Source organism: Rhea pennata, chromosome 1 (genome assembly GCF_028389875.1).
Source record: "Rhea pennata isolate bPtePen1 chromosome 1, bPtePen1.pri, whole genome shotgun sequence".
Lineage (NCBI taxonomy): Eukaryota > Metazoa > Chordata > Aves > Rheiformes > Rheidae > Rhea > Rhea pennata.
In genome coordinates this window covers 44,518,292-44,542,374 of record NC_084663.1, presented here as the reverse complement: position 1 = coordinate 44,542,374, position 24,083 = coordinate 44,518,292, and the positions used below count along the sequence as shown (strand labels likewise).

Genomic DNA, 24,083 nt, shown 5'->3' with positions numbered 1-24,083 from the left:
GTTGTACCAGGGCTGAATGACCTACAACATTTGAGGAAAAGCTGGACTGGTATGTGACAGGGCAAGAATTTCTGGCAGATTAAGAATGAGGAAAATGATAGTAGTATTGTTTTGTCAAGAGTTTGTAGAAATAAGACATAGCTAAGTAAGTGTTACCCTATCTAAAGAAAATTATCTTTTTGATGATAAATCTCTCTGTTCATGTTTATAAACCTGATGCAGCAGAATTCTGGGCATAATATTTTAGGTTTAGGTCATAAAACAAGCTAGAATACAAGTTTTTAATTTAGATTGAGTTACACTGGGGCTTTCAATGTAAGTGCAGAGAAGGTACACTATGTACTAGATATAGTAAATGCACATATGTGTAATTTGCACGTAACATACATTTTTAGTCATATACTTGAGAAATAGAGAAATACCGTTAGAATCCATGCCTCTCTCAATTTTTTCATTTAAATCATTTTTTGTGTGTGTGCTCTGAAGTAGAATGACACCATTCGGTATATATTATCAGGTTTATTCTAGCTATCCAAAGGCTACAGTTCAATACATTTTTATTGGCAGAAACTATTATTTCCAAGCTGGGCACTCATGCAATAGACTTTTCCTTTTTTAGCACCTGTCCAGGCACATTCTTTAGCTTTCCAGTTCTTTAATTCCTGCAGAAATACAGAAGTGAAGCTTTCTAAAAAGGGCAGCTGGCCAACAGTAATCAGCAGTGTTCAGAAATGCTGCCTGCTGCTTTGCTTCTCATGATTTTACAGAGCATTAATCCACAGAATCCTGTCTTAATCCATCCCTGCCTGCTTTCATTTTTAAGGTTTTATTTATAAGGTTATACTTCCTATGAGGACCTAGAACTAATTATAGTATTTGTAAAGAACAACTTCTACATTCATCATTATGACACATAGCATTTGCACTCTTCAGAAATTCAGCATCCATTTTAACATTGGGATTATTATATGCTCTATGTAGTATATACATTCTTCAACATTAGTAATACTACTTAGTCTAATCAAGAATAAAGCCCTGTTGTTCCAGGCAGGGTAGACATGTAGTCCTGGCTACAAACAGCTCACAATGTAACAATTTGGCACATCACCTTAAAGGAAGGCTGGAACACAGGTGTAAAAACAGGAAACAATACACTGCTACATACAATATTTAATGCTTCTTGTATTTTATCTGCAAATAGTGTTTGAAAGCTTCCAGGTTTTTAAGGCATTTTATATGGTTCACAACTGGATTAACTGGCCAAGGATGGTTCTGTTTCTGGAGCTTTACTTCTACACTAAAAGCAATAGTTTAGGAAAGACAAAATTCTATTAGACAGCCCTGCAGAAGCATTTAGTTCAGAAAATAAAGAATAATGTCTTAAGTGGAATATTCAAAAAACATAATAAAACATGAGCAGGTAAAGGTATGACATTTTATTCCCATCCAACAAACATTAAAATCTAATCACTCCATCTATAAAGTAAGTAGTTTTTTCCATGTGAATTCTTTCACCTAGTCAAGAAGTGACACAGGAAAAGGTATACACACAAATATGTGGATGTCATAAAGGGATATCATGCAGAAATCATTTTCAAAATGTGTTCTTAATTTTTTTCAATCTGGATTGAATCTGAATTTTAAGAAAGTGATTCTGTTATTTTAAACCAGCACTTTCTCTTCAGTGTGATTTTGGAATGTTAAAGTACTGATTAAAGTACAGTATATTTGTGGATTTGAAAAAGGATCAGATCCGAATGAAATATATTTTTTTCATCACCTGCTGCAGACAGCTGTGACAATTCTCACAACCTAGAGGTGTTTATGTGTATTATAATTCCATAGAAGGTTGTATCCTGGTTTCAGTTGTAGAGATGACATTCTCATCTCTCTCTTTTTATAAGAGGTGAAGCGGCAGTAGTACTTGATTATTCTGACAATGATATGTCTGTCTATTAAATAACTCTTGGACAAAAAAAATATAGTTAGAACAGAAATCAAACAACAGAAAGGTAGCTGTCAACAGGTTTTCATTTACCTTTATGGAACAGCTGTACTGAATGTGTCTATTCTACCTCCATTTATAAGCAATAGTGTGTTGACTGGAAATATGTTGTTTGTGATAGCTTAAAATGTTAAAGGTTATTCTTTTTGATCATCTAGATGTTTCATGTGTTTCACAAAGCTTTATTTTGAAAATTTTGGAGAGAAGTTAAATATTATTTATCTGACGTTCTCTTAAAATGATCCCACATTAAATATGTTTTTGAACATCTCTTGTGATTTATGTTGGCTTAAAGCTGGAGACTAGGTTTAAAATACATTTAAAGGAGTAATCTTTAAATATATTTATCAAGCAGTAAAAACTGGACACAGGGCAAGTTTGTACCCTATTTGATTGGAAATAGTGTAAATAAAAATCTGAGGAAGGAGCTCTCATAATAGTTCATTAATAATATTCCTGAAGTTATGCTTTCTTGTTTCAATTCCCAAAACTGGTGAGCTTGCTCTGGCTGATCTTGAGTATGAAAAATGAGTGAGTTTCATTCATATCTTTTCCATTTATTTTGGATTTCTATTTCTGCAACAGAGAGACCAGTTAGGTCAAGTTTTCCTTTCAGTTTCTCAAGATTCACCTGGTAATCTTAAAACAAAAGTTTTGGAAGCCTTAAAGACAGTTTCTTGACGTTCTTGAAGTTCAAAGTGTTACAGGGAGCTCTTCGTAAGTAAGCAACATGTTTTTGAGAGCTTTCAATCTGCATCTTTGTCTTCGTTGTAGTTCAAGTACTCAGTTCACATACTTAGAAATAGCTGGCCTGATTGCTTTCCCTGCATTTTAAATTGAGCACATCTGGAGAAGCTCTGCTAAGCAGATAATATGGGTTTATTTCATACAGCATGCGAAGATACGGTGTTCATTTTCCATGTGGCTTCAAAGTTCTGCAGAACTTATTCAGAGCAGTAGATTCTTTTACTGAAATGTCCTTCTTCTGGCAGTTGTTGGGATTTCTTATCCAGAGCATGTGTGTGCAAACAGAACATTCATTTGTAACAGATAATACCATCTTTATCAAAAAGAAAATTGAAGTCCTGTATTTAACAGTAAATATTAGCCTACATATAGACAGACAGACAGATAGATAGACAGATAGGTGAAAAGCGCTATTACACTTGATCTCTCATTGGATTAGTCTGCAGCATTTATTCTTTTAATCTCTATGATTATATGAGTTGTAGCATATGTAATAATATAGTGAATGATATACCTCTCTGAAAGGTAGTGCTGGGAACTTGATAAAGCAAATACCTAAAATCTATCAACAAAGGATAAAGTGTACTATGTTTGCAGTACTGACGTATTTTGAAAGATTTTTCTTAGGAATTTCTACTTACATTTTTTCAAATTGAAGTTTCTGCCCTTTTTAATTTTGAAGGATATAATGAGGATAAAAAGGCATTAAAGTCATCAGAGCTTTGAAACAATTAATATGAGGTGTGAGCTGTCTTGTCATCTCTTACAGCGCCCCATAAGGCACGTATCCATGCAGCTCACTGCAGCTCCAAGGGAGCTGATACCTCAGCGGTGCAGAGTGCTGCGCAGTGCAGAGGTGCTGCTTGGCCTCTGGCAGCGAGATTACAGTTACTGTGCTGTTGCACCTGGGCTAACAGGCCCTATTTCTCCACACCAATATGCCTATGCTGCTTCCTCATCCAGAGTTGGGTCATTCAGGACTAATGCAGGGGTCTTCTGTCGCACAGCATAGCCATACCCACAGACTCTACTCTTTGTACTGCGGATTTTGAAATAGTTCCAGTTTCCTTCAAAATCCATTTTTTCTCTTGCTCACTTTCCTTTTCCAGTTGGGACTGTTTGGCCTGGGCCTCTGTTGGCCTCTTGGTCTTTACTTGTGCTTGTGAAGGACACATCAAAGAATTGCACTCCTTGTTCTGTGTAAACTCAGAGCGGGAGGCTCCAGATGAGCACGCTGGGTACGTGGAGATTGCCTGGAAAACTCAAGCTTGAGTGCTGAATACATGAACTGCTGGCACTGGCTACAGTACAAGGCTTCACCAGCACATACTATTACTAGATTACCTAGTGATGAAAACAGATTAAAATTTAGCAATTTCCTCTCCAAAAGCTACTGATGAATACTACTCTGTGTAAGCTGGGCATTCTTATTTTTACTCTGTGAGAGTTAATAAAATTTCAGCAATGTGTAAATACTTTGAAAGAAAAAATAGCTATCCCATCTGCTTTCCTCTGACTAATATTTCTTCCATCACATGTTTAACACAAAGCCTCTTTGATGGAATTAAAAATAGATAGCTACAGAAGCACCCTGATCAATTCATTGACACTCGTCTTTTGAAACCTGCAAACATAAAATTGAGGAGTAACAGATCAGCCATGCATAAAAGCTAGATTTTCATCATAAAAGCTAGATTTTCATTAAAAGCTCCTGTTGCAGCACTGTTTATGTATCTGATCTTGTTGGGAATCTACTGTTGAGACATTCAAATACGAAGATAAATTGATGAGGCTTACACAAACTGGGAAAGTGAAAAGGCTTAATTTTAATTCCCTGGGATAGCGCAAGGAAAGAAGTTTCATTTACTCTGGATCTCATAGCAAGCACGTCTCTGCAGTATCTGATTGCCTCAGAATTACTGTAATAGAGAGGGTAACTAATTGATCTTGTTCAGGAGCACAACAGAGAAATAGAAGAGGATAATCATTCCACTCTGAACTAGAAGTCTTAGTTCTTTCTATTAATAATTTTGTCAGAAAAAAATGAGATGTTTCATTACAGAGCTGATAGTTTACTTAAGCAAATGAAGTGAACTAGGGAATACATGATTGCTCTTCTGTTTTACCTGTCAGTTTAGTGGCTTATATCCAGGATATACAGAAGCGTTTAAATTCCTTCTATGCTTGCAAAGATTTGATCCCTCTCTTCCAGTCTTCTACAAGACGGTACCAGCAATCGGGCTATACCCTAACCTGTGGCTGATCTCTCTGCTGCTATTGACACCAAGCCATCATGTATCACCAGTAACAACCAAGCAAGGAAAGGATGAAAATCCAGGTTTGCCGCTACTGAGCTGTGCTTGCCCCAGGCAGGTCCAAAAGTCCTTCTGTCTTTTGGAGCAGTTGTACTGCAGGCACAGGGAAAAAACTCCCAATAGGAGAGATTAAAGGGGGGACTCCAAATGTTTTTAAAGATGATCCTATGGACATTCATCTGAAAGGCAGTAGACTTTAGTTCATATCCATGTTTTGAATATGGCAGAGATTAAATTTGACATGTGTTTCCTTCCTATCAGGTGATTCTTTTAGCTATAGAATGCATTGACCTGAAAGTCTCTGTCTTCTATTGGAAATGGTCTTAAATACCCATTAAGATGGAGAGAAGCAGAGAGAGATACACTAGCAGTGTGACAGTGGAGGACGGGACACAGGCAGCCTTAATGCTTGTGTGCTTATCACAGTCTCCCACTAGAATGTCATATGCGTAGTCCTTTTTAAAAATCAACAATATAACAGTGGCTAACAGGATTTAAAGTGTATCACAATTCTTGAATATTAACAACAGAACCAAACCATAAGTGTAGAGCTGTGGAACTGAAGAAGATACATGCCCTAATGATTCATAAAATCTCTTAAGATAATAAACATGCTTGTGTAATGTTTTATTCTCAGTATCACTGTACACGGGTTTCTTTCTTTATGCTGGTAAAAGAATAGATTCTGCAAAGGCAATGGCTTCATAGCTATATTAAGAATGGATGAAACAGAATATGTTTTCAAAACAGAATGATGTGAATCATAGACACAATTTCTTTCGTATATTATTGCAGGAACATTTGGGCATTTCTCGTATTGTATTCCACACTGTTTAATTATTAGCTATCACATAGGGATGCCAAATGTCTAGAAAATAAGTTTTTCCGTATTGGCACTTGTCATTAGTCACATCATTGTACGTGGATGTGTAAATCAATAAAGTTGTTAAAATTGCATGGGAAGAGGCACAGATGTTCATAGAAAGGTGGATTTCTGAGCTAGAAAAGGCTGTACTTCTGTTAGCTATGAGTATCATACAAACTTACCTAAGACTATCAAAATGAATGTGCTTACTAATCTAATGTGTTATCTTTGTTCTACAACAAATGTTGTGTAATGATTAGAACAACCACATGTCTGACTCATACATTATTAACCATGTCTTCTGCCAGTGTTAATCATGTATTCCTTTGATGCACATAAATGCATATGCCAAGCCATTGTCTGGAGAGAAAATTAGTGTGCATATGGTAACATTTTTCGTAGATCTGCTTTTCTGATATTCTTGAAGACAATGTATTATATTTAAAGTGTTGTTTAGTCAATATCTTCCCTATTTAAATTGCAATTAAAGATATTGACTAAATGTGATGCCTTTGGTAATCAATTTTTTTCTAAGCTTGTTTTACAGGACCACTGTTACAATTTTAAGTAATGTTTCTCACTCCAAAAACTGTAATGCCCTCTTTTTATTGTCATGCTTCAAAGTGCAAAAACAAAAAAAAAGAGAAAAGTTAGGAAGTAATCATACTATTCTTCTAATCATACATCTTCTAGTTGTATGTATTTATGGATGTGATACAAAATGTGTTGAACATGCACAAGTGCATCCTAATAAAACACCTATTCTGTATACACAATAATGTGCATGATTGAAGGAGTATTCTTTAAAATCAGTTATTAGTATCATAAAATGTTTCTTAGTCACATATGATATTCCATTGCACTAAACTGTTCACACTGATAGCAGTAAGACTAATCTCAGGTGCAAGTTCTTCACTGAGTTCAGGCCTATACAGAACTGTCAGCTTTACAAATGTTTTTTATCTTTGATAGTCACTGGCAACTTGCTTGGGAGAAGCTTGCTCAGGGCTTTGGAGTGTGACTTTCCCTTGTCCAGCTAGTGCTTCTTCTGTCTTTTCATCTTTTGGGACTGTAATGCTGTGAGTGTCCGCAAGGTGCAGCCTTGGCAGCAGCACAGCGATTACCAACAGAAACTGCAAGAAAACTCTCTTTGTTTCCCTTCCTCTTTCTTTCTTCCAAATACAGGCAATGTTTTTTAGTGCTTTTAATACATTTCTTTTAATACTAAAACATATTTGATTTTGAAATATCCTTTCAGATGCATATGAAGGGTCAGACACAGTGACGTGACAGCAAGTTAGCCAAGCTATGATGATCCATGGACACTGTTATCCTGTGGCACATGCAAGCTAATGCAACTTAGTTTTAAACTGCAATGAAGAGTTACTTGAGTTATTTCAAGTCATACCAAGTAGAGTTTGCATTTTCCACAGCCCAAAAGCTTGCGGTCAAAGTGCTTCTCTGTAAATTTGCTGTCATCCATATGTTTGCAATTATAATGCCTTCTGCAGTATATTAATATTTAGAATAAATATTAGAATAATATAGCTATATTTCATTCTTTGTCTTGTGTGGAATTGTGGCACAGAAGATCACTTTAAATTTATCATTTTAACTTCACTTGCAACTAAAATGTAAACAAAACTTGGAGGAAGAATTTAATATTGGATGAAATTAGTTTCATCCTAAGTGTTCCCAAGCTAGAATAAGTTTGCTTCGGTTAAATCCCAGAATATTGTTAGGAATACGGTGTGTTATACTTTTTATTGGGTATGTTACTATTAGCATTCCTCAATAGTCTGATTGTCTGGAGACTGTCTCTGAATGCATCCTTTACAAATAGTTTGTGCTTTGCTGGAGAGATGTGGTTACCATCAGCTCCAGTCCAAAATCCAGTGGGTTTGGCACCTGCTAAAGTTTTCCTTTCCTTTTTTGTTTGTGGGTGGTGATGGTTCAGCAATGATGAGGAAGCGTCTTTTCAAATGAAAGTACTATATTTTGCCAAGAAAAATGGAATTAAATAACAAAACTCAACTATGCTTAGCATTCCCTGGGAAGGAAGACTGAGGATTCTTTTTACTCTCTCTTTAGCTAAGAGCTGTCTTCAAGCTCTATTCAAACCGTCTAACTTAGACAAGGTGTGTGAATAATTCAATTTCAGCTTTCTCGGTGTAGATTCTGGATCGCAGCTGCTCTTTATCAATCCATACTCTCTCCATTTTGTCTTTGTAGGACTGGTCTGTTAACTGATCACTGTATTTTGATCTCCTCCTTCCCAACTTAGAAAACTTGCCTGTTAACAAAACTAAGATGTTCATTACCACATTATGACTGACTGTGTGTTTTAAAGGGATTCTTCTTCTGGAAGCTATTATTTAATATCTTTCTTTTCCCTTTTGAAATAAGTTTTGTGAACGTTTTTAGCTTTGTAAGAACTAATTCTTGAAGCACACATAATATGCAGATAAAAGCATGTAGTAATTTACAAGTTTGTTACAGTTGCCAACTTTTTTGAGACTATATGATGTAAAATTTGGGATTTTTTTCTATGTTGGAAAGCTTAATTTCTGTTTCCTAGCCCCCAAATACTGTCAAACAAATCCAGTTTTTCTTTTTTCATTATTACAAAATGTTACTAATATTGTTGTCAGACCCACGTGGTTCAATTTTGGGTTTTTGGACTAATCACCAGAATACTGTAGTTTTGAAAACTGGCTTTAATCATGTATGTATTTGTCTGCAATTGTGGTGCACTCAGAAAGGGTGTTTTTGTCTCTGCAATCTGTAGTCTTTCATGTTACTATGTGGGTGAATCTGACAAAAATACAGCCAATATTTCTCCAGTGATGCTTTGATGCTAATTCTTTCATTGTTTAAATGTGTTGCCTGGGTAATGGATTTTTGTCGCTGCCGTTGTATTCTTTTTCTGGTAGTCAGTCAAATACGTGCTCTTGAATTAGCATTTAAGATTTTGCTGTAACCTATTTGTTTTATATGGACATGATAATCATTATATTACTTCAAAATCCTGGTGCTTAGCTAGGTAGAAAAGCTGTAAACAGAGAACTTCTGCAAGATTTGGGGTATCGGGGAACCCTTTCTCCCCAGGACCAGTTTTTGGTCACTGCTGCAGTGTCAGGGACTAGTAGCTCCCCAGCAAAGGAAAGAGCATTTATGAGCATGCTTGCCTGTTTCTATCACTTTTCCCTACACTCCTGCGGTAAAAGAACTTAACCATCTTTGCTGTATAGAAACATGGATTTTCAACGTCCCTTTTCACTTTCATTAAAAAGATCGAGCTCTTCTAACATACTGAGTTAGGAAATTTAGGCTGATTTGGAGAATGATAATACTGAAAGAGGCTGAAGAGAATATTACATGTGGAGATAAGCTCTGTAAGTGTGAAATAATGCCCCATTCTGTTAGAAAAGAGCTAGATTTTATTTTTATTACTGTTTTTAATTGAACATCCCCAAGGAGAGTTCCCAAATCTTTTTTTCTTGGGGCAACTTAGGTTTGGGATTTCAGCTCAAAGCAGTCTTGAATTGTAAACCTATGTGTCAAAAATGACAGTTGAAAAAGAGTTTTTAAAAGGTTTTGCTAATAAACGTGATTTTTTAATGCATATAGACATATAATCCTCAGTCTGCTGGTATTCACCTTCAAAGTTAGAGCAGGTTCAGTTCTTTCCTTTACAATTAGAATTTCATTCATGAATGTGCTTTCCTTGTAATGCTTTTCACAAAAGCTCCTGTGCAATGACTCAGTAATATTCCTCTCCTACCTGACAGAGGCATCAAATGTAGAAATCTACATTTGAGCTATATTTAATGGAGAGAAATAACCAATTTTATATGCAATTCATCTCAAAAAAGATGCTGACAGGTCAGGTGAGTTATATCCTAAATGTGCCTATTTTTCCCCATGGCTCATGAAAAGTATAATTTCTCATGCTGACAAGGACAGATAAATCTCATGCTGCAGCCAAAGTCACAGCAGATTTTGACTAGGTGGATCTGACTGGATAGTGGAGGCCCTATATCACTTCCTGAAAAAATCACAACTTTTTGCCTGTGGCCTTCTAAAAATGTATTTTTCCTCTTCCTCTTTCACTTTGTGCCAATTACAGGGGTGTTTTTCTTCCTCTTCTGGTGAGAAGGAGAACTTTGCACAGAGCCACAGGCATTGGCATGCTTTGAGTGATCCTGACGATGACAGTTGGAATAGCTTTCACTAGTGTAAAATTAAAACAATTAACATAAAATTGGAATGTTAATATATGCTCCCAATTTGAATCTCGTAGCAGGACACATCTGCCATTTTGTCTGGGTACTAGTTTTTGCCATTTTTTTTAATAGCCAAAAGGAAAAGACTTTCTGCCAAGTGGAACAAGTGGCATCCTGTCCAATGTAAATGGATAACAATGTAGCTTTGTAAAAATAAATCAACTAAAACATATCTAGAAGAAAGACATTCTGTTTCAGTTAGAGGATAACTTATAAAAGTCATGGCTGGAGTTAAATGGGCTGCTGTGACCTAATTAATTTTATAAACTCAATCTCTTACATTTATGTTTAAATTAAGAAACACAGAACCTTTCTAGAAGCTACAGAATTTTTTTTGAAGAGTTTAAGATAAAGTTTTCTGAACAAAAATTTGCCATTAGACTTCTTGTAGGTACCTTTATGTATGAATAAAATTGATTTGCCAAAGGATTACATCAAAATATTTTATGAATAATAACTATAAAATTAAATAACATAGATTAAATCTTGATATCAGAAATCTATCATACTATTAAAAAATCTAGCTTGCATTTTTGTTTATCATCTGTTACACTGATTATTTTAGTTTATTGCAAGTGGGGAGATTTGCCAACACTTGAGAAACTGAACATTAATTTTAAACAGGGTGAGTGTATATGTTAATTTGAATGAAATGTTAGGCAGCATTTAGTAAAAAATGAGAAATGGTTTTCTGGTTTTGTGGTGTGGGTTTTTTCTTTATTTATGGGGGGTTTGTTGTTGATTTTCTTTTAATTCTTGCAACTCTGTGGATGCATACATTATTTTCCCTGCCTGGATGCAATACAAGAGAGGAAACAGTACATCTGAGAGCTAATGCAAATACTCTTCCTTCTTCATATTCTTTTGAGAGGAAACCATAACGAGGAAGCTTCTGTTTTACCTCTTCCTCACTCACAGCTTCTCGGCTATTTTCCGTGGAAGTGCCTCCACTGAAAGCCTCCACCTTTGGGCCATCTTTGCAAGGTGATTTCACTGCCTGCATCTTTAGTGCTCACTGCTTTCTCAGGTGGCATTAATGTGGAGCTGACCTGATCTCTGACATCTGGCTGTTGCCCAAAGGGTTATGAACAGCTGAGGATAAGACCAAAGTCTCATTAATTTGTCTCTGCTACTGCTTGGCAGCACCATAAGCAGCTTCAGTTCCTGAAACTGTGTAAATCACAAATATAATACTGCTTCACTTCACATCTGTTTGGTATTTGGATGGTTTTTGGTATTTTAAAAACCTGGGGGGAAAAGGGGGTTAAGGGGACAAGATAGATCAGAAAAACTGCTGCTAAATTATATGGCTAAGGCTCGTATAATCACCTGGAAAAGCAAATACAGCAAAAAAAGTGAAGTGCGTGCAGCCCAATGTATGTGTATCACAAGCATACATTATACGTATACACATGAAACGTACTCTGCTGCCATTTTTTAAAATAAAATTCTCAGAGCTGTGCTTCCACAGTGCCTAGCAAACCTGGTGGCAAGTTATAATATAAATTGTCTAAAATAATAATTACTGTAAGACCAAAGTAATGCACATGATGGGCCCTACCTATCCAGGATCTGCAGAATTTTGTAGAGTCATCAGTGAGAGAGGAAGAGAGAAAGCCAGCTTGCTTGGAAGCTGGCCCAGCAGAGTAGCATTAAATCCCTGGGGAATTAGCAACATCATATCCCCATCCCACTTTTAGCTCCAACAGCAATTTTTTCTCCAGGAGGATATAGATTAAACAAACAAACAAACAAAACCCAACTAAGAACGGTTCTGCAGAAACACTTTTGAGACCAGGGATACGTGGGTATCTATGTACGCCTCTTAAGGGACAGACTATGAGAGAAATCAGTGTGCTACAGTGTTAGCCATATTTATTGAGCTAGCAGAAAGAGAATGAGATTATAGTTGTGAAAGTGGTTCTTAACCTATATAAAAATAAAGAATAGAATATGAAATTCCTTTCTTGAGGTCTAGGGTTTAGGCTTATAATCTCAGTAGTCCTATTATTGCTGGCATTAGAATGGGCACAGTTTTAATCAAAAACCTTGTTCCTACTGGGTCATCAGGCAACAGAGAAAGTCTGTCTTCCTTTTTTTTTTTTTTTTTTTTCCTCTTTCTCCAATAACTAGCTTCAGTTCTGGCTATATAGTTTTAAACCTGTAGAGGAGATTTCTTTTTCTCCTGCAGCCAAAGATAAATAGATCAGAAAAAACATTCTCTTTATCACTATGTAGCATTAAAATGCCTCAGGGGAAATTATTATAAATGGAAAGAAGCATATTATTTGCAGTGGATACTTTTCCAAAGAACGTTTAAATCAAAGATGGGGAGGAAGGGGGAGAAAGTGTATGTTCTTTAAAACCCTCTTTATATGGTATTTTCTCAGATAATGTTCAAAAATGTCTATCTGAATAGCTGTTACATTTCTTTTTCACCCTGTGCCACGGGATATTGACCTTTTTCCTCAGTAAGAAGAGTAAAACAATAGTTTTCCACTTTATTCTTTAAAGAGAGATTTTCTCCCCATTACCTCATATGTCTTATCTTATTTTTCCTAGAAGGAGTTATTGATCTGCATTTAAAGCTTGGCATATCAGAGATTTGCCACAGATTTGTAAACCAACATAGCATAAATGGTGCAAAGCTCAAATGCAGTAAAGTGGGCAATGAATGACTTGTACAGGTGGAAGAGTAGGAAGTTCCCAGACAGATGTAGGAAACTTTTAATTAATGCAATTTGTTTTGTTATTACCATAATGACTCTTTTCTGAATATGAAGGATAAACTGTTACTGAAGCTTAAGAATCCCAGATGGACTTTTTTGAAGACTGTCCTTGAAGAACAAATTTTCAGTTGGTCAAAACAGTTAAGTGCAGTGTTTATTCTGATAATATGTCTTGATGAAGATATTTTCATTGATTAGCAGCAGCACAAGGGTTTTATATATTTACATGATGAAGGTATGTAAAGTGCCTTTAAAGAGTATCCTTTCTAATTTGTATTTGCCTCAGTAAATACCTAAACCAGAAACAGCAAAATGAGAATTCTTATTTTAGGATGCAGTTAGCTTACCCTGAATGTTGATGTCTGAGAACTTATAGTGGTGGGAATTACTTTCATTGTTTTACCATCATAACAACCGTTACTTAGTCATGAAGCCAGATAGCATAGTACTTGAATCAAAAATACAAGTAGTGATTGGCTTCTTCAAGGGCAAAGATACTGTCCTACTACCTAGTGAAGTTGAAGGGCAAAGATAACTATCCTACTACCCAATGAGACTGTTTCACTGCAAAATTCCTCAAAACTATCTTTCCAGGTTTTAATCATTACTGCACACAAGTAACCATTGGGAGCTGTTACTCAGCTGTTCTGTTACAGGGCAGTTACAGAAAAAAATAAGCCTTTCGGCTAGATTCGCCCTGAAAATGTATACAAAATAAACGCTGCAGAAACACAGTTGTAAACCTAAATTCTGCCTGTCTGCAGCCTAAAGTACCCCACAAAGACATGAATAGTGAGCACCGAGATCAACATGAACGCAGGCCTCAATAAAAGCTTCTGTGCTTTATCTGTTACCATCTTTACTTCTCCTTGCCCGTGTTAACTGAGCGACCCCGTATGCCCTTCTGGGCCTCCTAGAGCATGCTGGCCCTTCCTTCCGTGTGCCCATAGCCTTGGAGCACAGGCATGTCCCAGGTCCTCCCCAGCTCCGGAGGGAACAGCGCTCAGGGGTGCGACCAGGCACCGCATCTGCACGAACCGAACCAAGTCATAAAAGGACTTTGAACTGGAACCTGAAGATCAGGCTCTTCGGGTTCCTTCGATAAGCCAAAAGATCAGCATGATTTCCCCAGACCCAGTTTGTGAACAAACTACTATAACATTCTGAGCTAGTATTAAAAATTTTACATGATATTCAGTGACCTTGAGCTTTATTTTCTACACTTTGAAACAAACAAAAAAAAATCTTATAGCTTGAAAAGACTTTTAGAGAAGGAAATTCTGACAATTCCTTACTTGGCTATTTATCTAGCAAGAAAATATTTTTCTTTTTTTGACTAAGAACTGTTCAGACAATTCCTTTTTAGATTCATTTTTTTAAATTACGTTTCTAATCATGGAATATATGCCTGAATTGTTTCCATACCTGAGTACAACACAGAGACATGGACTATATGAACTTTAAGTCTGCTTCTCTGATCACTATACCAAATTTTAACGTGCTGTAAAAAGAATTTCTTTTATGTTCAATATATTTGAATCAATATTTTGTACTGTAGTAACAGGTTATTTTAATTCTGGAAATTTTCAACATTCACATATCAAAAAATTTTCAAAATTACTGGTCAAAAAATAATTAGATAGTAAAGGTACTGTGATACAAGTCAATAAATACAAAACATATTATCTTTTCAAGATGTTCACTTAATGATATATAATCTTAGCTTGTATCATGTAACAGCAGAGCAGTAAATTTCTACACAGGCTGTGGTGTCTGTCTTGCTATGTCAGTAGGTTTTAAGGGTCAGATCTTTCAAACTTTTGCCTGTAGACCTAACTCTGCAGAATCAATAACTTCCCTGTAGCTCAGTGAGAATGGTTCTATATCTAAAGGCAAGAATACACAAGTCCTAGGTATCAAGGAGCTAGTATTGATGTAGATGGTTGCAAAATGTGTGTGGGGGTTGCTTTACTTTTTGCTGCATGTTATCATCATCAAGCTCAAAAATGTAATTAAATTATATATAGTGTGTGTATGTTTATACATATATGGATTTATGTGTATATTTGTGTGTATGTTTATATATATATGGATTTATGTGTATGTGTATGTATAATATATGTAAAACATTCTTGTATTTATATATATATATAATTGATATATATGCAATGTTTACATATATTTATATTTTTTCTATATGTAAAGGTTTTATATATAAATATATATATTTATGTACACACACATGTTTAGACACACAAATTCTAGTCATGAAAATGAGACTTCTTTTGTTTTACTTAACTTTCAGCACTACTGAGTTAAAAGCACAAAGTTGATAATTTAGGATCATTCATTTACTTCCCATATTTACCATGCCATTTCACTTAACTGAGTAGTGAACTGAATGATAAAGTATCATTATAGAGCAAGGATCGCACATTAAAATATTTTTTGGATGAGGGAAGAAAAATATTTTATGTATATTTTTGTTCAACAGTAGAAGACCGATTTCTGAAGAAAACCACCTGACAGCTATATATATGAGGCCTCTCACAAAGACAAGCTAAAGGCAGCTAGTAGTAAGATGAAACAATATAAACATTAGATTTAGTGAAAACGCTATTGTTGATGTTTTCCAGACTGACTGTTTTTGGCTCTCTTTAAAGCTAGATTAGGTCGCCCAGGGCCCTGTCCAGTCAAGTTTTGAAATGATCTTCGTAAAAGAAAGCACAATGGTGAGATAACTGTTACAGAAAGGCATTCAGCATGTAGTTTGTGAATTTAAATACACCTCTGAGATTCTGCTGGCATCTGCATCACACTTTCTCTTTAGAACAGGCTGTATGAATGGCATCTGAGAATCTGTTTTGTGTCTGAATTCACATGCTGATATTTTAAAGTTAGTAGAGTAAATAGACTCATACCATCACAGATGTCTGCTTTATCTTTGGTGCAATGTGCTGCTGTGATATGCTGTAATTACATTATAGTCTTCAATTTTAATGGGGAGTATTTGTTTTGTAACATTCCTAGTCCATCACTCAAAGAAAAAAAGTTATGGATTCTAATTAGCATACATTTGTGTGCATGTATATTTAAATGCTTCCATGATATGTGCAACTTTTTCCTAATCAGAAATGCATGGGAAAAAATGAATTCCATAAATGAATGACTTATAATGAACAAATGCTAGTTAGTATTATCTATATCGTTATCAGGAAATATAAATTAAATTTTCAACATGAGCTGAAGGTGCTGCCTACCAATGTAGTAAAGTTAGATGCATGGGATGTTACATAGGATAGGCCTTATTTTTTCATGTTACATTTAATTGAACTTAATTTCCTGGTCTGACTCCTGGGATGGTTGTGGCAGAGATCTTTCTATAGCACTTCTGGCTTTTAATGAGAATAGGTAGTGAATTTCACTCTGAAGCATAAAGTTCTTCTATTATTATCACTTCTGTATTGTGGAAATGATCTTTTTATTTTCCACTGCCCAAGTAAACAGTAGAATACTTTCTATCACAGCAGCTCTAAAAATAGTAACTGGTCTGTTCCTTTGGGGATTTTTGCCTTGAAGATTGTTCAGATGGTTTTCTAAGCATGATCTGAGCATGCTGCTCACAGAAATGACACATAGGTATGAGTGGAAAAATAGTTCTTTTTTAATTTTGCCTAGTTTCACTAAGTGACATGAGTAAATAAAATTTAAAATAGAGTAAGGTACCTAAATAGGATTTGGGACTGTGTTGAATGATTTAAGAGTGGTTGAGACTGGTTTCTACAAAAGTCTTGTCAAGAAACACCAAGTGTTGTGAGAGAGAATTTTTATTTCCAAGAAAGAGATTATCATTATCATTCCAGTAAGCAGGTCCCAACTGTCAGATACCTGTGTTAAAAAAAGGTCAAAGAATTGAGAAAGATTCTGCAGTGGTTTCTTCAGTCTATCAAAAACTAGATTTGTCAGTGACTATCTTTGGGTTTGTCAGCAACATTGGACACCACTGATGATGAAAACTGACTTATTTCAGCAAATCTGAATGCATGTCATTTTGGACATGGCCTTGAAATTAGCACTATACTGCTCACATCATGAGAGCAGGAATTCCTGCTTTATCATAGCTTTGACTGGGGACGTGCTAAGGAGATCTGGATTGTAATGCTGCTGGCATTTAGAAAAATGTGGGGTTTTTTTATCTGATCTGAACAGCCAGATCACTTGGAAGTGCCATTAAAAATGATAGCAGGGATGGTATACAATTATACCTCACCAGAGGAAAAAGCACAGTTGCTGCATGGTGTAATCTCAGGGAAACCCACATTAGACACTGTGGCTATCATAGACTTAATGAATTTTCAGTTGCTTCTAGTCAGTTTACAGAATTAGGTAAAACTTTGCTTTATTTCTGTTTTATTTAGACTACTTGAAATGGCAGTCTTAGATATGCTTCCCACGTAGCATTCTCTCCTGGTTGTGAAGTCTAGGCCAGTTTTGTGCCTGTGTGGTTGGTCCGTTATCCTTGGTTACAATCTTGGAAACTCCAGGATGTGTAGCTGTGCTTACCAAAAGGAGGGTTTTTGTTTGGCAGAGGATACTTTTTCCTTTTGCACTGCTGAGAGTATTGTCAGATGTACCACAGCCTCACATGAGGCTTCCTTTATGTGAAAACGAAAGCAGAGAGGAGAAGGAGCCTAGAAACATTTCTGGGTCCACCAGCTGGAATATCTGGAGCAGGAAAATCTGCTCCTGTGTGTGTGGTTCCAAGCGAATATTAGCTGGAGTGCTCATCCCAAACTGGAATATATGCATGTTCTAGAACTTCATTTTTTGGAATTTTCCCCCCCCGTTGACCCTGTTTCCCCTCTGATAAACCTTAATGCTTATTCTTTTTCCCAGAGAGGAAGACAAAACCATAATAGAAAGTGTCATGAATATTAATTCTAAAAGGTCATGGTTACTAGAGTTACAAAATACTAAGTAGATACTATAATATTAAATTCAACCTTGAATTGAATAAATATTTTAATCAACATGCATCAGATGGGAGTTGCTACATGACTTACAAAATCCATGAATCAGTTATGCAATGTGTCTCAAATGATTGCCAGTAAGATCTTCATATGACAATAATTATGTAACATACGTATTTTAAAGACAAGCAATTTTACAAATAATACACTTTTTTTTGGTATTCTCTTAAACTTGGCATTTTAGCTACCATGAGTCCATGAAATTACCATGTCTAGAAGAAAATGCCTATAAGCATTGAAAGATCAGAGATCTCTTTCCAATTATGTAGTTTCCTGTAGTAGCCCCAGAGTCCAAAAATACTAGACCTTAGACCTATCATTTGTTAGAATTGAGCACTGTTCATTCTAAACCTTACATAAATGTTTATTTTGGTTTATAAAAAATATTTTTCCAAGAGGGAAGAGAAGAAAAAAGTATTTAAAAGATAATTTGAAAAAATGGTTAAAGTTACTCAGAGATAAGTGCTATCAGAACAGGGATGGGCAGCAGAGAGATTAATAAACAGAGAGCATAAGCAGCAGTCAAAAGTATACAGTAAAAATCCAGCTTTTTACACAAAAGCACAAGTTTATGAGAAAACATTATCATACATGCAATATGTACAATCAATTTAGAAATGTGAAAAAATGCATGAAGAATTTAAATATTAATCCAAGTGCATTTGCTTCAATGATTTTATTTCTTTAGTAGGTATGTGTGTGTAAACATTGAAATTAAATTTATTAGGATTTAAACCAGTATTAAAAAGATGTTTAAGACTGAAACAATGAATAGATAAAGTATATAATGTGTGTATTTTCTTGTGCTGAAATATTGTTTATTTAAAACAGTGTCATGCTGACATAATGTGGGCTGTGTTTTTCTTACAAAATTCTGGAACACCAGTGGTGTTAAAAATCTGCCTAAACATAAAGTTGACTGTGAAGCTGCTTTTCATGGATAACTTCTTTTTAAAAGTAGCGATTTTATATCAAGTGAAATTACCTAAAAAACAATACAAAAGCATCATAAAAATGTTTTCTTGAATATATGTTTCCAAGAATGTGAACTGAAAGAAGGGAAATCTGAGATCAGTAAGTTAAGAACTTTCCAGGATGGAAATATGGAAAGTTCTGCTTTAAATTCGAGATTTACTCTTTTACCCCACTCAGTAGCATAATTCTCCTGCACAAGTCACGAATTTAAGCCTATGTTCTCATAAATTACAATGGTAAAGTCATTATAAAACACATCTTGCAATATGTTGTATTTTTCAAATGTTATATTGTGCTATTAGAAATACTGGAATAAGAAAATAGTGTCTTTTTGTTGGTTCTGAATACTATGTTTACAGAACGGAGTGGTATACGGTCATAGAAATAAAGCTTAGTTCAGTATTTACTTTGAGAGATGTTGAAGCTCAACTATAATTAGCATGAACATTGTATGTATTGTTACATATGCTTTCAGCAATCGGAAAAACCATTTAGAGGTTTAGTATAGAAGTATTTTTTAAATTGGCAGACTGGACAGATTGAATCAGAGGTTTGAAAAAGTACTTCTTCTGAATTTTTTTTAAAAATTCCTGCTATTAATTTCCTGTGAAGTAAATACTAAGATCTGAAGAAATGTCAGCTGGTCAGATAGCCTACCAGCCATGGTCCTGCTAAAGTAGAATAGGTTATATGTTGAGCTCTGCAAAAAGAAATGACAAAGTGATGAAAAAGGGGGGAAAAAAAAAAAAACTTTAATGCTAAAATGTAAAATGTATTCCCCAGGAAGCTGAATGAACTTCCAGATTTTTAACTGCACATGCCTTTTCCTGCTACTTTTCCAGTATTGTGATCATGCAGTGCAGTAGAGAAGGCTGAGACTGGATGCCAAATTTATTAATTTAATAAGTAAATTCTACCTAACAGGTTTCCTATTTTTGGCTCCCCATAAAACAGTCTTGTCCGGGGGAGGAGATCCTGCTTTCTTCATTCCTCGCAAAAGAGGCAACCTCTTGGCTTTGTGCAGACAGCTCGGTCCCAAGCCCGCCGCGGAGCTGTGCTCGGCCACCCGCGCGGCTGCCAGTGCCTCGCAGCTCCCTTCCGCGGGAGGCAAGCTTGTCACCGGCTTGTTTCGAGCTCCTCCTGAGTCAGGAGGTTTTCTCTCTATGTAACAATACTTCCAATTTTTTTTCTTTTTTTTTTTTTTGAATTCCAGTTGAGCCACGCTTTCGGTAGAGCAGCTTGCTTGAATGATAATTAAGAGCGTTCGGGGTATTAGCATGGTGCAATGTAAGTGTACTGTAGCGCTTTACAAACTTCTGTTCCATTCAGCAGACTCTCTGTTGCCCCCTTTTTTCAGATGACGGTTGCTGCTGGTACGAGCATTGAGAATAACATTCAAAGGACCATATCCTGCCCTAATGTATGTTCCACGTATCTTGGATTTTTGTGTAATTTGAATGCAAAGCCTCATTATGTGAATATGATATTGTGTTGCCCACAGAAATTTGTGCATCTTGAGGTTGCTTCATATTATATATTTCAAGGTTATTGAATATTGTACTACAAGTGAGGTTGAGCCGATCAAAATGCTGTATTACTGTGACTTTTCCTATGTGATTGATGGCTCAGCTAAATAAAGACAATGATAATATATTCAGTTTTTCTGAGTTTACCTTGCTTCCCTCCCAGCTCAGTGCTCCTGTCAGTTGATATCAGTAAAACAGCAACAGGCAAAATGAGGAAAGCAATGGGAAGCTATATCTATTCTACATAACTTGGTTCTAAATTGAATTTCAAAATGAAGATGTATTTTACTAAATTTGGAAGGCTGGTAATTTCATTTATCCTGGCTCAACATATATATCCTGTGACTTAAAATGGAAGAAGGGAGGAGTAAATACAACTGATGAAAGAGAATAAGAAATCTATTTTGTTAACAAAAGCAATTTATTCACTTGTAGTATAATAGGTTATGTATCTCTTTTTTTTTGATAATACAGTTGATAAAATGGAAAGTCATTGGACCAAAAATGTATTTGATATATTAATGGGGAAATAGTAATGGGAATTTGGGATGTACTACAAAGAACAGACTTTGGCTGTGAATTACATTATATTTTTTTATCATGTTAGATGTTTAATAATTTATTTTACCTGAAAATTTTCTGGTTAAAGATTATTGTGTTTAACTAGCAGAAGAAGTACTGGATAAACATTTTCATGACCTTAATTTCCTTAAAGGTATAATACACAGTTGAAGTACAAGTGCAATATACTTACAATTACTAATAGCTAAGAGTAAAATAACTGTGATTATTAGTATTGGTAGGAAGTTAGTCTGTCCTCCCTCTATGAAAAAAAAAAAAAAAAGAAGAACAGAACAGGTTAGGTGAGCAGCCTAGACCAGATGTTAAAGACGATTCCCAAACCTGATATATGAAAGAGTGTAATTTCTGTTTGGATAACAGTGAAAAATTTTGCAGTTCATTTAAAAATTTGTATTTTAATATTTTCCTCTGAAATCTTTCCACAAATTAACCAAAATTTTCAAAATGTCTTTAATAAAAAAGCTAGTGGTCATTATTACTGTACATATACTAAAATTAAAATCTTTCCTATTGAAAGCTACTGTTTATTTTCTTCCCATGAGAAAATAACATAGCTTAGTCACAAAAGGTGTGAAATATGTTTTTACAATTGTTAATTACTTGTACCCAAAGTCACTGTCAAGGGGTCATGAGACCTAGTTTTAGATTCTCACTGTATTAATGAGTACAAGAAACCCAATTCTTAACTCTTAAGGCTTAACTCTTCTTACTGTTCACTTTCACTTCTTTAGTGTTGATACAAAACAGGAACAGTTTTGATTTTTTTTTTCTAAAATTACTTCAGTATGTACATGGAATAGCTTTATGGTTCAGCCTCATGTTAGAGAATTTAAATGTAATAGTTCTTCCTCATGGTTTGCAATTTTCTGGAGAGAAAATAGATGCTATCCTAAAAAGAGTTAAGAGAGTAAGACTTTCTTCCCAAGAGAGAAATAATAATAATAAAAGTAGTTTTGTATTTTTAAATATCATACTGTATCAAGTAACCATTTCTTAACCTTTAAGATCATCTCTTTTAGCTAACTATTGCAAAATAGGTATTCTTTCTTTGAGTCTGGCAAACAGATACAATGGATTGTGCAATGAACCATCTTTTAAGCTTTGACCACCTTAGCAAGTAGCTTCAGGCATGTGAACAGCTGGAATCCACGGCAATACTTGCACCTGAAAAGATGCTAATATTTGTAGACATTTCATCAGTGGAAACACAGATATTAGCTTTTCTCTTTAACAATGGTTTTAAATAAGTCAAGAAGTAATAAGTTACTAGAAAATCGGGAGATGTTTCATATCCGGTCTTGAATTCTGATCATGAAAAAATCGTAGCATACCAGCTATAAGTATTTCCCTCAAGTTTTGTAATATGAATTTGATTGTATTGTACTCGTGTAACCAAAGACCATCATCGCATTCTCAAATTTGTAAGAAATGGACAACGCTATGATATTACCCTTTGTCTAAACCTAGTTCCTCAGATAGTTAGAAAGGTGACTTGTGTATTTTTTTCAAAATCAGCAAAAGACTAAAAAAAAACCCACAACCAAGAATAGAAACTTTGTCTTCAAGTCTTCAAGAAAAGCTAATAAACCTGCTTCTGTTATAACAATTGAGAAATCCTATTGTTTCATGCTTCTTCAAATGCAAATTTTCTAATGAAGTTGAGGCAAGTTTCAGATCCTGTCCTTCAGGACCTTTACTGTCAGGTCCTCAGTTTAACATAGAAAGAATTCACTTATTTCCATCCCAGAAAAGAATAAGTTTTATCTATCATTAGCTTTGTCTTTCAGAAAGTCATATCAGACTTACTAGGGAGAGTTCTTCAACTTAAACTTAAAAAAAAAAAAAAAAAAAAAAAAAAAACCACACACACAAAAAAGTGCGTATATTCAACCTCTGACATGTTGCAGGACTTGATGAGCTTCACACTTGCAACTCATTTGACTGACATGTAATTTAGGTTTTGTGTTTAACATTAACTAGACTAGTGCATGGTCATTAACAATTAATGAAATGCTATGTCTAAATGATTGGGAAAATGATTAACAGTTATTTGTATGAATTAGCTCTGCTGTTTATATCCAAGAACAAAATATGTTTTTTGTGTTCAGGGTTTTTTTCCAATATTAATTTATTATCAACCTCATTTCAAAAGGTTATTAACTTCCTATACATTATTAACATGATGTATATTCACTGGCTTGCCTTTCAGTAGCATTTGATTAAATTTTTAAAGCCCTTTTAGGAGTTTAGGAAGGCATGATGTCTTCCTGTGTAAAACGTGTTATTTTGACTCTTCCTGCTTACATTTATCTAAGCACTCTGTTGTTTCATCTTTAATTACACGCTTGGTTGGTTTCTTCAGACTGAGCTGAGGTGCACTGGTCTGTAATTTTTCTTATCACTTTATATTCCTTTTCTGAAAACTTGCTCCACAGGATCTGTCTTTGAGAGAATTTTTGTTACAAAATACTAACAGGGAGATACGATATTTATTCTACTTCACACTTCCAAGAACTCTCAATGAGAGAAGTTCATCTTTGACTGATGATTTTTTAACTTGAATTCTTCGAATTTCTTTCGATTTTAGAAAGATTTTTTTCTTTCGAATTTCGATTTTAGAGTTTACAGTTAATAAAGATTGAAAGTCCTGTGAGATCCAGCAGAATCCTTTTCAGAGGCAGAATATAATCCTGAACAGCATCTACATAGCACCCATGCGCACAAAGCCTGCAGCAAAGGTGGAGAGGAGAAATTTGCCCATCTGCCTTCCCTCAGCTGCTCTGGGGGAGGACAGGAAAGGAAGAGAATTCTGCTTTGCAAGCCCTTCTTTGAGGCAAAAGGAGTTTTCTGGGGCCTTACAGCAACTGCAAAAGCAGATCCAGCTTCAGTTTTGAGAAACATTGTGACTGAAAAAGTCACTCAAAAATTGAGCTACACATAAAAATGTGAATCGGAGTGGGACACAATTTGCAAATTGTTTTATCAGTTCCTAAATCCTCTAGTTGCCTGATGATTAGGAATTG

At 35.2% G+C, this 24,083-nt stretch overlaps 1 protein-coding gene across 1 annotated transcript in view; it reads left to right on the top strand.

Annotated features, from left to right (window-relative positions):
* Positions 1–24,083, top strand: part of PPFIA2 (PTPRF interacting protein alpha 2) — a 335,437-nt gene that overhangs the window by 146,225 nt on the left and 165,129 nt on the right. The window contains exon 3 of the mRNA XM_062568090.1: positions 20,310–20,372. Within this exon, the coding sequence (XP_062424074.1) occupies positions 20,310–20,372 (63 nt within the window). The remainder of the gene's footprint in view (positions 1–20,309; positions 20,373–24,083) is intronic.